The 14,653-nt window shown below is 37.2% G+C and overlaps 1 protein-coding gene across 2 annotated transcripts in view; it reads right to left on the bottom strand.

Annotated features, from left to right (window-relative positions):
• The window catches only part of LOC122741142 (protein FRA10AC1), a 113,919-nt gene that overhangs the window by 25,540 nt on the left and 73,726 nt on the right, over positions 1-14,653 (bottom strand). For both annotated transcript variants that reach the window (XM_043984277.1, XM_043984278.1), the window contains exons 11-12: positions 13,958-14,079; positions 8,881-8,919 (exon numbers count right to left, since the gene is read on the bottom strand). In XM_043984277.1, coding sequence (XP_043840212.1) covers positions 8,881-8,919; positions 13,958-14,079 — 161 coding nt within the window. The remainder of the gene's footprint in view (positions 1-8,880; positions 8,920-13,957; positions 14,080-14,653) is intronic.

Below are 14,653 nucleotides of genomic sequence, written 5' to 3'. Positions count from 1 at the left end.
AACTGAAGTATAATTGTTCCACTTTATTTTTCTTGCTTTTTTTTGCAATATGGTTAATATGGAAATGTTTTAAATATGGTTAATATGGAAAAGTTTTAAATGATTTTACATGTATAACTAACACATTGTTCACCTTCTCAGTAGGTGGGGGAATGATGAAAGGGAGAGAATTTGGAACTCAAAATTTTTTTTAAAACAATGCTAAAAAGGGATTGGAAATTGAGGGGTTGCTCATCAATTGGAAAATGGTTGAACAAATTGTGCTATGTGAATGTAATGGAATACTATTGTGTTGTAAGAAACGATGAGCAGGCAGATTTCAGAGAAACCTGGAAGGACTTGCATGAACTGATGATGAGTGAGATGAGCAGAATCAGGAGAACATCATACACAGTATCATCAACATTATGTGTTGATCAACTGTGATAAACTTGATTCTTCTCAGCAATACAATGGTACAAGATAGTTCCAAAGGACTCATCATGGAAAATGCTCTCCAAATCCAGAAAAAAAAGATCTGTGGAATATGGATGCAGATTGAACCATGCTATTTCTTTTGGTTTTGGTGCTGTTGTTTTTCTTTTTTGAGGTTTTCCTTTTTGCTCTGATTCTTCTTTCACAGAAAGACTAATGCAGAAATTTGTTTAATGTGATTGTACATATATAACCTATATCAGATTACTTGTTGTCTTGGGGAGGGGGGAGGAAGGGGAGGGAGGGAGAAAAATTTGAAACTAGAAATCTTATAAAAACAAATGTTGAAAACTATCTCTACATGTAACTGGAAAATAATAAAACACTTATAATTTTTAAAAAACAATGCTAAAATAAATAAATAGTATTTTTTTAAAATGAAATATGCTTAGCATGATTTCACAGATAACATGGGCATTGTATTGCTTACCTTCTCAATGGGTGGGGGAAGGGCCGGAGGAAGGGAGAAAATTTGTAACTCAAAAAAACTAGAAAATTATAAAAAAGTGTTTAAAAGTTTTTTTAAGGTAAAATATAAAGGGAAAAAAAGATGGAGCTTTGTTTAGAGAAAAGCTTACGGTCATTAAAAATACAATGCGGGGCAGCTAGGTAGAGCAATGGATAGCGCACCAGCCCTGGATTCAAGAGGAACTGAGTTCAAATCCGGCCTCAGACACTTGACACTTACTAGCTGTGTGACCCTGGGCAAGCCACTTAACCCCAATTGCCTCACCCCCCCCCAAAAAAAATATATATATATAATGCAATTTCCCAAAGACTCTCTTCATTTAAGAAGCCTCTGCAATGTTGCAGTACTTGATGCAATCAATAAAACATCTCATCCTCCACAGACACATCTTGAGGAATTCACTATCAGCTGGGAAGTCGTCTTCCTTCTGAATATCCTTCATGCTAGGAGCAAACACGTTTGGTTAATACATCACCCTATATTATGTCTCACTTGATTAAATAATCAGAGGATTGATGAACAGAGTTAAGTTGGCTTTATTATCTTTCAAGGAATATTGTGTATACTTTTGACATTTGCATAGGTAACATCTTGTTAGAGTTTTTAAGGCAGTCTTCTGCTCTGACAAATCAAATGTCATCTTATGGTGAAAAAAGTAAAAGACGATATTGTATTCTCTATGAATTTTGGTCAACTGAGTGAACATAAAGATACAGTAAATACAAAGTTGGGTGGTGCCATGAATAGAGAGCAAGGACTGGATGCGGGAAGACCTGAGTTCAAATCTAGTCTCAGACACTTGCTAGCTGTATGACCCTGGGCAAGTCGCTTAACCTCTGTTTACTTCTGTTTCTTCCTCTGTCAATTAGGACAATAGTAGCACCTACTGTTGCTGTTAGGATCAAATGACTAAATATCTGTAAAGCACCTGGTCCATACCAAGTGCTATATAAATGTTAGCTATTACTATTGTTGTTGTTGTCTGTTATAGAATGTCATTTGTGAAAACCTGGCTTTATACCTTGATCCAGCGTGCCCTTTAATGCAAATGTAGATTATTCTCCTAAAAGTTTTGGAAAACAAGAAAATGAGCATATAGGTTGGTACTTATTAATATTCTCTTAGTCTACATTAGAAGTTTTCCAACAAATAAATATAATAAGTATAGGAGTAATGCAAGGATGTACCCTTCTTCCCACTATTATTTGATATGATTTAAAAAATGCTTGCAAATGGCAGTGATATATGAGAATGAAATGAAAGGCATAAAAAGAGACAAATAGACAAACCTATCATTATTTGCTGACATCATGTTTTATGTGACCAACAAGATGGAGGACTAGACAGTTTCCTGATCCTCACAACTTCTCAAACCTCTCCAAAATAGAAATTATGTACATGAGATGAAGAAATTGCAGCTGTCTCCACAGTCTAGGACACCAAGAACCCAAATGAGATAACAATTTGATGAATTAAGAGCAGAGAAGGCTACTCAGTCGTTATGTTTTCAGACAGCCTAGCACACTCTACACACCAGAATCTCATCACTCTTCCACCATTACCACAGGAGTGGAAAGGGAGCCACATAGCACTGAGGGTCATTTGTATTTTTCTTTATTTTATGGTTTGCCAAAAGATTTGTTACAATTTTTTCAGACAACTGGAGATAATCTTCTCTATACTTAGTTGGCCTGGTCATTAAAACACACACAACGTTTGCTAGGATGCTTGCTTTTTCAGCATGAAGACCTGCTGGAGCTTGTCCCACTGCTGAAACAACCATCAAGAATCCAGAGCCCCCTCTATGCCACCTATGGGGCATCAGAGAAGGACTTCCACATGACAGTCATTTCACAAATAATTAAAATTTGGAAAAACAGCTCACTCCACTGGAAAAAATGCCAACTTTGAAATTAAAGAAGAATAATACTTGAATCCTGGTTCTGCTACTTGGTCAAGTCACTTAATTCTCTGGGATTCAGTTTCTTTACATGTAAAATGAGCTAAATCTATGATCCCGCTCCATCTCAACCTCCACTAAGATTTCTCTTGGCCAGGATATAAAAACTTGCAGTTAGGTACCCAGTTCCTTCAAATGATCTTTGGCATTTTCTTCTGTGTATGTGCTCCAAATTGTTAATTTCCCATCTAAAAGTTGCACTGGGAACATAAAATTCTAGATATGGACTAACCACAACAAGTCATTTAACCTTCTGTTCTCTAAGCACAGTTTCCTTATCTGTGAAATGAGGAAGATAATTCGATGATCTTTACTACATCTTCATTTTCTAAAAATAGTATCAGTAATATTAGAAATGCCCACAGGAACTATTGACCAAAAGTCAATTAATTTATTCTACTAAAGGAGATCAAACTTCAAAACTCTATTTTATACAAGAAAATCAATTGTTTTTAACCATTAAATTATTTTTCTTTAATATTACAGCTATTCTCAACATTTTTGCAATTTGTAAACTCTTGGGGTCACACAAAAATACTCAACCTGAATTTTTCTCCACTGGGAAAAAAATGCTCCAAATAGCTGTAAAATTTCAAGACTTCCAAAGGAAATGTTAATTCTTTGGTCTCCAGCTGGGTTAAATTACCATGCTTATCACATATGTTTCTGATTAAATTCTGGTCTAGCATTATCATCATTATCACCATGCTTATTATCCTTTTATTTCCACTGAGATTCAATATGGTATAGAAGAGTTACTGTGCTAAGTTGCAGAAAACCTAAGTTCTGATAGTTCCCCTATCTCGCCAATTGCCAACTACATAGCCTTACATAATTCTTAACTTGTCCTCTTTGGGTCTTAGTTGACCACCATGTGCAAAGTGAGGGTAACATGTCACCTTCTAGAAATGAGTAAACTGATCCCGATAATCCCTTTAGGTTTCTTATATCTCTAAGGCTCATATGACATTGTAGAAAAAGCACTAGGGTCTAGAGTCAGAGAACATGGGCTTGAATCTTTGCTCTAATACTGACTACCTGTGACATTGGTTAGGTCATCACACCTCTCTAGAGCTCATTTCCCTTAACTTTAAATGAAAGGGTTTGACTAGAAGATCTCCAAAGTTCCAACTACCTCACTCCAAAGAAGAGTTATGAAAAATGGAACATTGAACCTCCATTAAATTTTGGTTAAGTATAATCCATAGTTACTCCTTTTTTATTACTATATGGTGACGGTGCATTAGTATTGTGAAAATATTTTGTTAACTAGGGCTAATTTTGGGGGGCTAAACTATGGATGACTAAACTGGGGACTTTTGACTATTGGCTATCTGACTTCGTTAATTTAATGTGGGCCGTTTATAAAGTTCCACCACACTGCTCCCAAACTGATAGACTAAAGATTAAGAAGCCTCTTAACCAAATAATCAAAGCAGAGTTCATTTATGAGATACTATTTCAAATTAAGAATACAGGGAAATAAAGTACAACCTGCAGTCTCTTTCCCACCTACTGTGCTTCAAACTTTTTGAATACAATAAGGGGTTTAGCCACCTCCGGCCTCAGGGCACGTTACACTTTCCCTGCTCAGCTATTTTCTTCTAACTCCTCTTAATCTTCACTTTCTCCAACCTGTTCCCTGTGCTGACCTGCTTCTGTGCTCTCCGCTGCCTCCTGGTCAGTCTGTCTTCTGCCGCCTATGCTCCTAGTCCTGTGTTGCTGTTCGTCTCGTCCCCCCGTCTCTCCTTTCTAATCTTGTCAGCCACCTTCTTGACCTCTTCTCAGTCCCCTGTCTCCTTGTCCGAACCGAACTCTCCTCTGTCCTAGCTCCCCTCTAGTCCTGTCTATCTAGTCCCTCCTCCTCTAGTCAGCCCCTCTCCTCTTTTGCTGTCTAACTCCCAGGTCTACATATACCTTTTCTTCTCTCCACTCAAATCTCGGGGCTTCCTTTGTCCCCACAGACCAAGCTAATCCACCAGCCAGGGCTGCGGCTGGTTGGGGGGGCGGGGTGCACTCCCACTTCACGTGCCTCAGCACAGGCTATCCGGGATCTTTCAGATAGCTCCACTCAGGTCGGAGGGAGCTGGGGGCTTTTTTCCCCCCAGCTGTCTGACCTGGCATCTTGTATAGCCCACGGGGCTTTTTCGCTCAGCTGAAGCTGAGGAGGAGGGGGAGAGACCCTGAGGGCCTAAGGCTTTCTAATCTCAGCCTAAAGGTAGGGTCCCCAAATCAAAATAAATTTCCACAGTATGGAGAAAAATGAACTCCATCCAAAGAACAAGATGTGTATACAGTTCAGCATAAAATCCAGTTCTCAGAGATGAGGGAAACTAAGAAACCAAAATCACAATAATAACATAGATCAATGATAGCTAATGAAGTGTAGAATGGATTGGAGACTGGAGAGATAATCCTAGATTACAAAACCAGTGATATTGGTCCCATCCCACCCTGCCAGTGGTGCTATTCCAGCATCCAAACTGGGTCTCCAGAGACTATGCCTGGGATGACCTAAGCCACTCAGCTCTGAACTCCTTGAGACAATGTTTCTTTGGAAGAAGTTTGAAAGAGGTATGGGTTTGGAGGGGGGAAAGATGAAGTTTGTTTAGGACATGTTGAATTTTAAAAATCTCTGAGATATCCAGCCGAGATGTCTAATAAGGCAGCTGGTGGTGTGAAGAGAGTAGGACTAGATATCTGTGAGTCATCTGCATAAATATGGGAACTGATGAGGTCAGTAAGAGAAATTATGCAGAGAGAGAAGAGAGACCAAGAAAAAGCCCTGATTAGAACTTTCTTCCCTCTAGAGTACTAATTTTGATGACTTGAATAGCAGAAGAACACACAACTCATATCCTCTTGTGTCAGAAGATGACATAGGTCAACCTAATTCTTTTGTGATTAGATGTCAATGTGGATTTCAGGAGAACTCAAGAAACACCAAACCAAAATAACACAATGAATTAAGGGAAGAGACATTAAAAATCTGTCAGGACTGTGGAGAGGCTTGTAGAAGCAAAAACACTAGCAAGGGATTCCCGTAGCAGTAAGACATTGATCAGAATTAAAATTATATGCAACAAATGTTATGTTTTACCATTCTAATACTCAACATCAGAAGTTAGTTTTGGGGACAGCTAGGTGGCATAGTGGGTAAAGCACTGGCCCTGGAGTCAGGAGGACCTGAGTTCAAATCTGGCCTCAGACACTTAACACTTACTAGCTGTGTGACTCTGGGCAAGTCACTTAACCCCAATTGCCTCACCAAAAAAAAAAAAAAGAAGTTAGTTTTTATACTTTAAGGAGTCTTTTTATGACTTTAATTTATAGAAAGACTATTTTCTAGTGGGAAACTCAGCATGGTGCTAAGTGCTGGGGATACAAAAAGAGGCAAAAGTCTCTGCCTCAAGGAGCTCACAATCTAATGAGGGAAGACAACAAGCATAGATATATGTACAAGCAAAGCTATATGAAGGATAAATAGGAGATAATTAAGGAAGGCACTAGAATTAAAAGGGGCTGGGGGAGGCTTCCTGTAAAAGAGAGTATTTGAAGAAAGAATATTCAGGCACAAGGAACAGTCAGAGAAAATGTGCAGAGCCAAAAGATGTAGTACTTTGTTCTTGGAACAGCCAGGAGGGCAGTGTCACTGAACTGAAGAATACCTGTTGAGGGAGTCATGTATAATAAGATTGGAAAGGTAGGAAGGGGATAGGTTATGAAGGGCTTTAAGCATTCTGTATTTGCTCCAAGAGGCATTGGAGTTTATTGAGTAGCACAGGTGATATGGTCAGATCTGAGCTTTAAGAAAATTACCTTGGCAGCTGAATAGATAATGGATTGGAGTTGGGAGAGATTTCAGGCAAGACACATCAGTTGGCTATTGCAGTAGTCCATGCATGAAGTGATAAGGGTCTGCACCAGAGTGGTGGCAGGTCAAGAGGAGAAACAGAGGCACATTAAAGAAATATACAGATATACCTATATAGAGAGCTAGAAAGAGAGATTAAAAGGTAAAATCTATAGGCCTTGGCAACAGCTTGGATATGGAAGGTGAGAGACAGTGGGGATTTGAGGATGATACCTAGATTGTGTGAGAAAATAATGGGTTTTGGGGGTCCCAGAGGCCCCCCACTCGAGGGCCTAACTATGGAGTCTTGCCTTACTATTTTCAGAGCCAGCCCAGAGTCAGTAAAGTTGGAGTTATGACTCTAAATAGAGACAACAGAGATTAAAACCACACCTACCTTGAAAGCCTTTCCCCTCAGAAGGTCTGTCCTCTGGACTCTGACCTCAGCAGGTAATGCTCATTTTAATATGGATCACCCTTAAGTCCAGTAATCCAAAAGATTTGAATGATACTAGCCAATTAGCTTTGAGCAGTGTGTAAGGGCTGCCTCTCCTCCACTCTCTGACTCGCTCTCTCTTGGCTGGGACACTGGAGGAGACAGTCATGTTGTGTGTGTGTGTGTGTGTGTGTGTGTGTCTCTCTCTCTCTCTCTCTCTCTCTCTCTCTCTCTCTCTCTCTCTCTCTCTCTCTCTCTCTATCCTAGGTATGTAGGGCTTCTGAACTTTCAGAGCCATGTGCTCTCTCTTTATCACATTTAACATGCTTTAATAAATGCTTAATGTCAAAGACTGGTGCTATAGCCTCTAATTTATAAGTAGCAGTATATTAAAAACCCCAGCTAAGTTCCCTAAAACCTAGAACAGAGACAGGCTCCCCCATATAATTTCAAACGACACAGTTGCGAACCTGAGGGCTTGAGAGGATGGTGTTGCACTCTATAGGAATAGGGAAAGTGGAGAGGAGAAGAGAAGGGATTTAGAGGAATTTAGAAGAGTTAGAGGAAAAGATAATGAGTTCAGTTTTGGACATCTTGAGTTTAAGATGTCTACTGGACATCTAGTTTGAGTCCATCTGAAAAGTAGATGGAGATACAAGATAGGGAGTTAGCAGAGAAGTAAAGGCAGGATAGGTAAATCTGAGAATTGTCCACATAGAGATAGTAATTAAATCCATGGGAGCTGATGAGATTCACCAAGGGAAGTAATATAGAGGAAGAAGAGAAGGGGGCTCAAGGGAGAACCTTAACAAACACCCAGGGCTAGAGGACATGATCTGGAAGAGGATCCAGCAAAGGAGACTAAGAAGTAATGGTTAGAAAACCTAGAGAGAAAGTATCAATGAGGAGAGAGTGATCAACAATGTCAAAGGTTCCAGAGAGGTAGAGAAGACTGAGGATCAAGAAATAATAATAATAATAATAATAATAATAATAATAATAATAATAATAATAATAATAAAAATAATAATAATCAGATGATCACTGGTAACTTGGGAAAGAGCAGTTTTGAAGGAATGATGAGGTTGGAAGTCATATTATAAGGGGTTAAGAAGAAAATATTTCTCAAACCTCACTATCTCCACTAGAAATTTCATTTTCCCCTAACTTCCAAGAAATTGCTAATTTAAATTTTATCCATCTCCTAAGGACCACCATTTTCTGATTCTAGAGCAGCTACAAATTATACACATATTCTAGAAATTTGCAATTAAATCCACAACACATTTCTACAAAATATTTACAAGTCATATAAAATTAAAGTATGTAATAAAGATTTATTAAGCACTTATATGCATAGTAATGCAATGATGAATCTAACCTATTTTTTAAACAAATTTAACATATTCTAAATTAAAGGTTTATTTAAAAAAAAAACTGAACAGAAGTGATCCACCAGATTGCAACCCATCTAAGACCTATCAGACCTAGAACGTTGCCTCTAGTACAAAGTGGTTAAGTCATGTGACCAAAGTCACCTGGCCAACATGTATCAGAAGGATGGATTTCAACCAGTTTTTCTCATTCCAAGTGAAGTGCTCCCAATCAGCATGCTAAGATGCCTCTTATTAATTCACATGATTCAAATCTTTGGAATACCAAGGGAATAACCTGAATTTAATACTTACCATTATCTGACCCTTCTGATTTCTCTGAGGGTGAATGTTCTGCAAAGAAAATTGCATATTCATTAAAGCTTTACTATACAACACTTACACAACAACATGCTATGGTATTGATAAGCAGTGCCATGAAGTTTAGGTTCTTTGTTCTCTGAATATTTCAGATTTGTCAGTCATGTCTTCCCAACTAGAATATAAATCTCTTCAAAGGGCTGTGTTTCATATCCCTTTTGTGTACATCTATTCTCTGGAATGTGGGGCACAGCCCTCAGAACTTAGGCATGTCTCAAACACTTATTGATTGACTGGGCAGCTAAGGTGAATTAATAGTTCCAATGGGAGGAGGGGTCACACTTATCTGACCATAACTCTTGATTCTACCTGCCTGTCTATACCATAGATCTTTTACTTCTTAAAACAAAGTTAACTAAAAGCTTCTTGTTGCTTGTCCTTTGTTCTTAAAGAGGACCATGACATCAGGGTGATATCATGATTTGCACTGAATTGGATTTAAGTGAGGTCACCAACTTCACTTTTTCCTCCAGAGCCATCTGGGTCCAGTAACAAGATAAACATCAGGATGACAGGAGATGGCCCCAGATGTTTAAGGCAATTGGGGTTAAGTGACCTGCCCAGGGTCACACAGCTATTAAGCATCTGAGGTAAGATTTGAACTCATGTCCTCCTGACTCCACAGCCAGTGTTTTATCCACTTTTCCACATAGCTGTCCCTAACAAAATAAAACAAACAAAAAAAATAGAAACGAGTTTTAAAAAACCCACTGATTTCAGAATGGCTAAAAAAATTGAGCTATATGAATTTAATAGAATATTACCAAATCATAACAAAATAAAACAAATATGAGGAATTCAGACACACATAAGAAAACTTAAATGAACTGAAGGAAAATGAACCAGAAAAACATGTACATACCAAGACTGTCCCAAAATAATGTAAGCTCCTCAAGGGCAAACCACGCTCACTTCTATCATATCCCTAAGTCCTAGCATAAAGCCTAGCATATAGTGGGCGTCTAATAAATGTTTGCTGATTAAAACAGTAATGTAAATGAAACAACCATTAAAATGAAGTCAATTCTAACTCTAAATGAAACCAAATGGTCAGTGCTGGTTGTTTTATTGTTTTGTAGTCTTCCACAAGGAAAGGGTCACTGGATAAGGTAAAGGGCATTATACCTAGAAATGACTATGATGTAAAAAAACAAAAGGTATCAATAAAATGTTAACTTAATTAAAAAAAAATTAAACCAAAGTAGGTTAGTAGATAGCCTAATCTCCCATTTCTTAATCTATTACATAATATCTTTTTTACTGTGAAGTTAGTTTGTAATATCAGGATAATAATCATGTCAGGAAATTGCCAAACTGTTGCAAGTCAGCGGTATTAGACACCATTCAAGAGGCAGTCTCTATCCTCAGAAGCAGAAGTGTGGATGAATTAGAAAGCTGGATAACCATCAATATTCAAAGTGGAATTTCTAACATTTGTTTACATGAGTGTCACCTATCACCTCTATGGATCATATGCAACATTTGGGGGCTCAGAAGTATCCCAAGAGAAGTACAAAAAATAGGTGGGCTGGGTGGGAGCTGATAAGCCTTGAGAAGGCAAGAAAAGAACTATCACATTACATGCTTTTGTAGAATGGGATTATTCCTGGCCATTGGAAATTTCAATATGTAAGATTCTAATTATACACACACTCCCACCTAATGTAATCTGACATACTTCCCCACACAAACACTTATATATGGCCATAAAAATATCTAGAAAATATTCATAAAAAAGGGAAGCTTAGGTGGTTATTTTTATTTCTTCCTCAAAAACATTTATGTTTGCACAGCACTATTAGAGAAATTTCTAAAGAAATGTTTGCATCCTTAATGTACTTTGCAAACATTAGAGGCAAGAACTATTTTTCAAAACCAATCAGTCAGTAGCACACAGTTAGAGGCACAAAACAAAGACCTTCACCTCCATAGGCAATTTTCTATGAATTTAAGTTACAGAGAAGCCAGTGACTTGAATCAGTAAAAGGAGCTCCCTCATCTGGGAGTTCCCTAAACTAATGAAATCATTTCACTGCATTTTCTAAGTGAGAGAAAAGTACAAAAAAAGAAAAAAAAAATAGCTAGCATTTATAGAGCATTTAAGGTTTGCTGAATGTTTTATATATGCTTTCTCCTTTGATCTTCATACCACGCACTCTATTAGAATGAAAAAGAGCTCAGTTGTTATTCTTTTGTTGTTGTCCAGTCATTTCAGTCTTTGGATTCTGTGACCCCATTTAGATTTTCTTGGCAAAGATAGCTGGGTAGCTAGGTGGCACAGTGGAAAGAGTGCTGGGCCTGAAGTCAGGAAGACTCATCCAGTATCTTTGCCAAGAAAGACACAATGGGGTCACAAAGTCGGACACAACTGAAAAAAACCCCAACTGATTGGCAAAGATACTGGAAGAATGATTTGCCATTGCTTTCTCCAGCTCATTTTACAAATAAGAAATTGAAACAAACAGGATGAAGTAACTTGCCCAGGGTCACACAGCTAGTAAGTATTGAGGCTGGATTTGAACTCAGGAAGAGGAGTCTTCCCTGACTCCAGGCTCAGAATTCTGTGCAGTAAGGCACCACATAATTGTCCTTGTTACTCTAGGCCAAGAGCGTCACATAACTGAATGTGAAGGTGGTTAAAAATCTGAAAGTAAATGTTTTATTTGTATATCTATTTTATATACCTATATACTCAGGATCATGTAAAAATTTCTTGGGCAAAAAGGAGTCAAGAGTGTAAAAAGCCCTGCTCTAGGCTACTTAAGCAAACCAAAATAGAAGCAAGGCAAAGAGCCAGATCTCCCCTGACCATCAAGCACAGTTCAGCTTTTCCTAATCACCTTCCATTCCAAGTGGATGCCCCATAGGCCAAAGCTCAACAGATATGGCCTCTTTAAGGCTTCCATGAGAGAAATAGTGGGCTGTAAGGCAGGTATGGTTTGCTCTGCCAAGAGTCAAAAAAATGCTTTTTCTTGTTCATTTTCCCCTATTCATCATATATGATGAGTAAGAAAGCAAATACAAAGTAGCTAAACACCTGGCAACAACCTAATAAAAAGAGATCTATTCATTCAACAAGCACATATGTACACTATAATTTTGGGTAGGTTGAAGTAATTTGATATGGAAAAACACCAATAAGTCCAACCTGATTGATTACAGAAATCATTTATTCAATATTTGGGTCTTAAAATCAGTGACCTCCTTTACTACTTCAGAGCTCAGAATAAATCTGAATCCCAGAAACGACCCTAGTCATTCAACTTACATTCCTGGTCCCCCAAGCCCAGATAAGGCTTGGGACAAACTTCAGATATATTCTCACCTAGTTCTTTATTTCTGGGACCAGACTGGCATCTTGTAACAATAATCTACCTTTTTTATGTATATGTACATGAATTTAGGGAGAGCCAACATGTTCTTTGTTGATGAGTTGCTTGAGTAACAACCTTCTAAGACTCATGATGGGAATTGCTCTCCATATCCAGAAAAAGAACTGTGGAATCTGAATGCAGATTGAACCATACCATTTTTCCCTTTTGGGGTTTTTTTCTTTCTTGAGGTTTTTCCTTTTTGTTCTTATTCTTTTTTCACAACATGACTAATGTGGAAATATGTTTAATGTGATTGTATATATGTAACCTATATCAGATTGCTTGTCATCTTCAGGAGGGAAGGAGGGAGGGAGGGAGAAAATTTTGGAATTCAAAATCTTATAAAAACAAATATTGAAAACTATCTTTACATGTAACTGGGAAAAATACTATTAAGAGGGGAAAAAAAGAAAATGGTTAACAACTGAAAAAAAAAGAATAACTACCTTATAGGTATCATATATGTTCTTACAAGGTAGGGACTCTAAAAAATGTAGTACATAGAATAATGAGGACGTGTGCACATGAATGGCTAAAATAAAATGGTCCAAACTAATAAAATTTAATTTTTATAATAACATAATGAAGAACTAAGTCATTACTCCAAATTAGACCACTTAAAACTTTTATTAAAAAAGTATAAGTACATATGTGCATGTTAAATGAATAAATCTCCACAATTCAGATTATTTTTTTTTAATTGGTGAGAAGGCTGAGAGACAAGAAAGTGAGAAATCTGCTCTAAGTCCCATTTCTTACCACAATGTGAATAATATGTTTTCCCTACAGTTTAAATGACTTGGTCAAGCTTAAACCTAGGTCATTTACAATGTAGTTAATTGCTTTTTTTGGTCCAGACTTATGATTTCACTAGTGCAGGGAATTCACAATGTGGAAATTCTCTTTACTGATACAGACTAGTAACTCATCTGTAAGTAATAGCCTTAGAGGGTTATCAACGATCCTGAAAGGGTTGACTTGTCCAGGGTGACATAACTATTATGACTCTCAGGCAGAACGTGGCACTAGGACTTCCTAAGTTTAAAACTGGCCTTTCGACTACTACACTTCACCATGGCATAATTCACTAGAAATAAAAGGGGAAAAAATACAGTATGCTTATTTCCATAAGTGGAACAAGACAGCCCTCTCCTGTCTAAAGACAGAATTCAGCTTCAGCTTTGAAATTCCTATATTAGCATGGGACTGGATCAAATTCATAAGACATTTTCCTTCTATGTTATCTGCTTGCTTCTATTGATTGTTCATTATAATTATAGTGAATTTAGTGAATCTAAAGACAATTTAGTCTCATTTCATCTGTCTTCATCATGGGCCAACAGAACAAACAGATTCCCTCATTTGAAGAGATGAGAAAGTCACACAGAAACTAGCAAAGGTGAGATTAGGATTCAATTCTCTTGACTCTCCACGCATTGGCAAGTTACAGCCTCCATCCTAGAATTCAACTTTTGAAATGTTGAAGACATTTGAAATTTTCCCTTACATCTTTTGCATTTTATATCTGAAGAATAGAAGTCCAGTTCAACTTTATGTTTATAAATGAGTTTTATACATGTTACATTTATGCATTTGAATTTTTTTATAAATATAAATTACATATTGATTCCTCATACCTTTTCCCTTCTTTTTCTTGGAAGTCTTCATTTTTGAAGAAGATAATTTGGATTTTTTATTTGATGAGTCTTCACCTTCTTCTGTTCTATCTCTTATCTTTTTTGGTTTGACTTCTTTTCTCCTTTATGTTAAAAATTAAACAAAGAGTATATTTTATATTGATTTTTCCAAACAAAAATCAATGTGTGAAAAAGTATCAATTAAGCATTAAGAATAATGATAGTAATAATAGCATTTATATAGTGCTTTAAAGTTTGCAGTGCTTTACATACACTATTTCAATTGGTACTCACAACAAGCTTATTAGATAGGTGTTATCATATCCCCATTTAACAGAGGAAAAAACTGAGGCAGAGGAGTCTAAGTGCCTAGAGTTAGTTAAGTATCTGAGGCCATAATTGAACTCAGGTCTTTCTGACTATAAGTCCAGCACTCTATCCATTCTATCACCAAGGAATAGTTGCTTTCTTAAAATTACAAGTGAAATAATGGAACATTAGAAATACAATCATATTTTAATGTTAGTTTGAAAGATTTCTAAACCACAGAAACTATGCTACTGAAAATGGGCAATACCAGTTGAGAGTGAAAAATACACTCAAACAACCATCACCTAACTACTCCCACAGAACCCACCCCTTTCCATTCTTTAACTTATTTTTAGAATAAGTTATTAAGAATAAGAAAGAAGAAGA

Source organism: Dromiciops gliroides, chromosome 2, assembly GCF_019393635.1.
Source record: "Dromiciops gliroides isolate mDroGli1 chromosome 2, mDroGli1.pri, whole genome shotgun sequence".
Classification (NCBI taxonomy): domain Eukaryota; kingdom Metazoa; phylum Chordata; class Mammalia; order Microbiotheria; family Microbiotheriidae; genus Dromiciops; species Dromiciops gliroides.
This window is presented reverse-complemented; position numbering and strand designations above follow the sequence as displayed.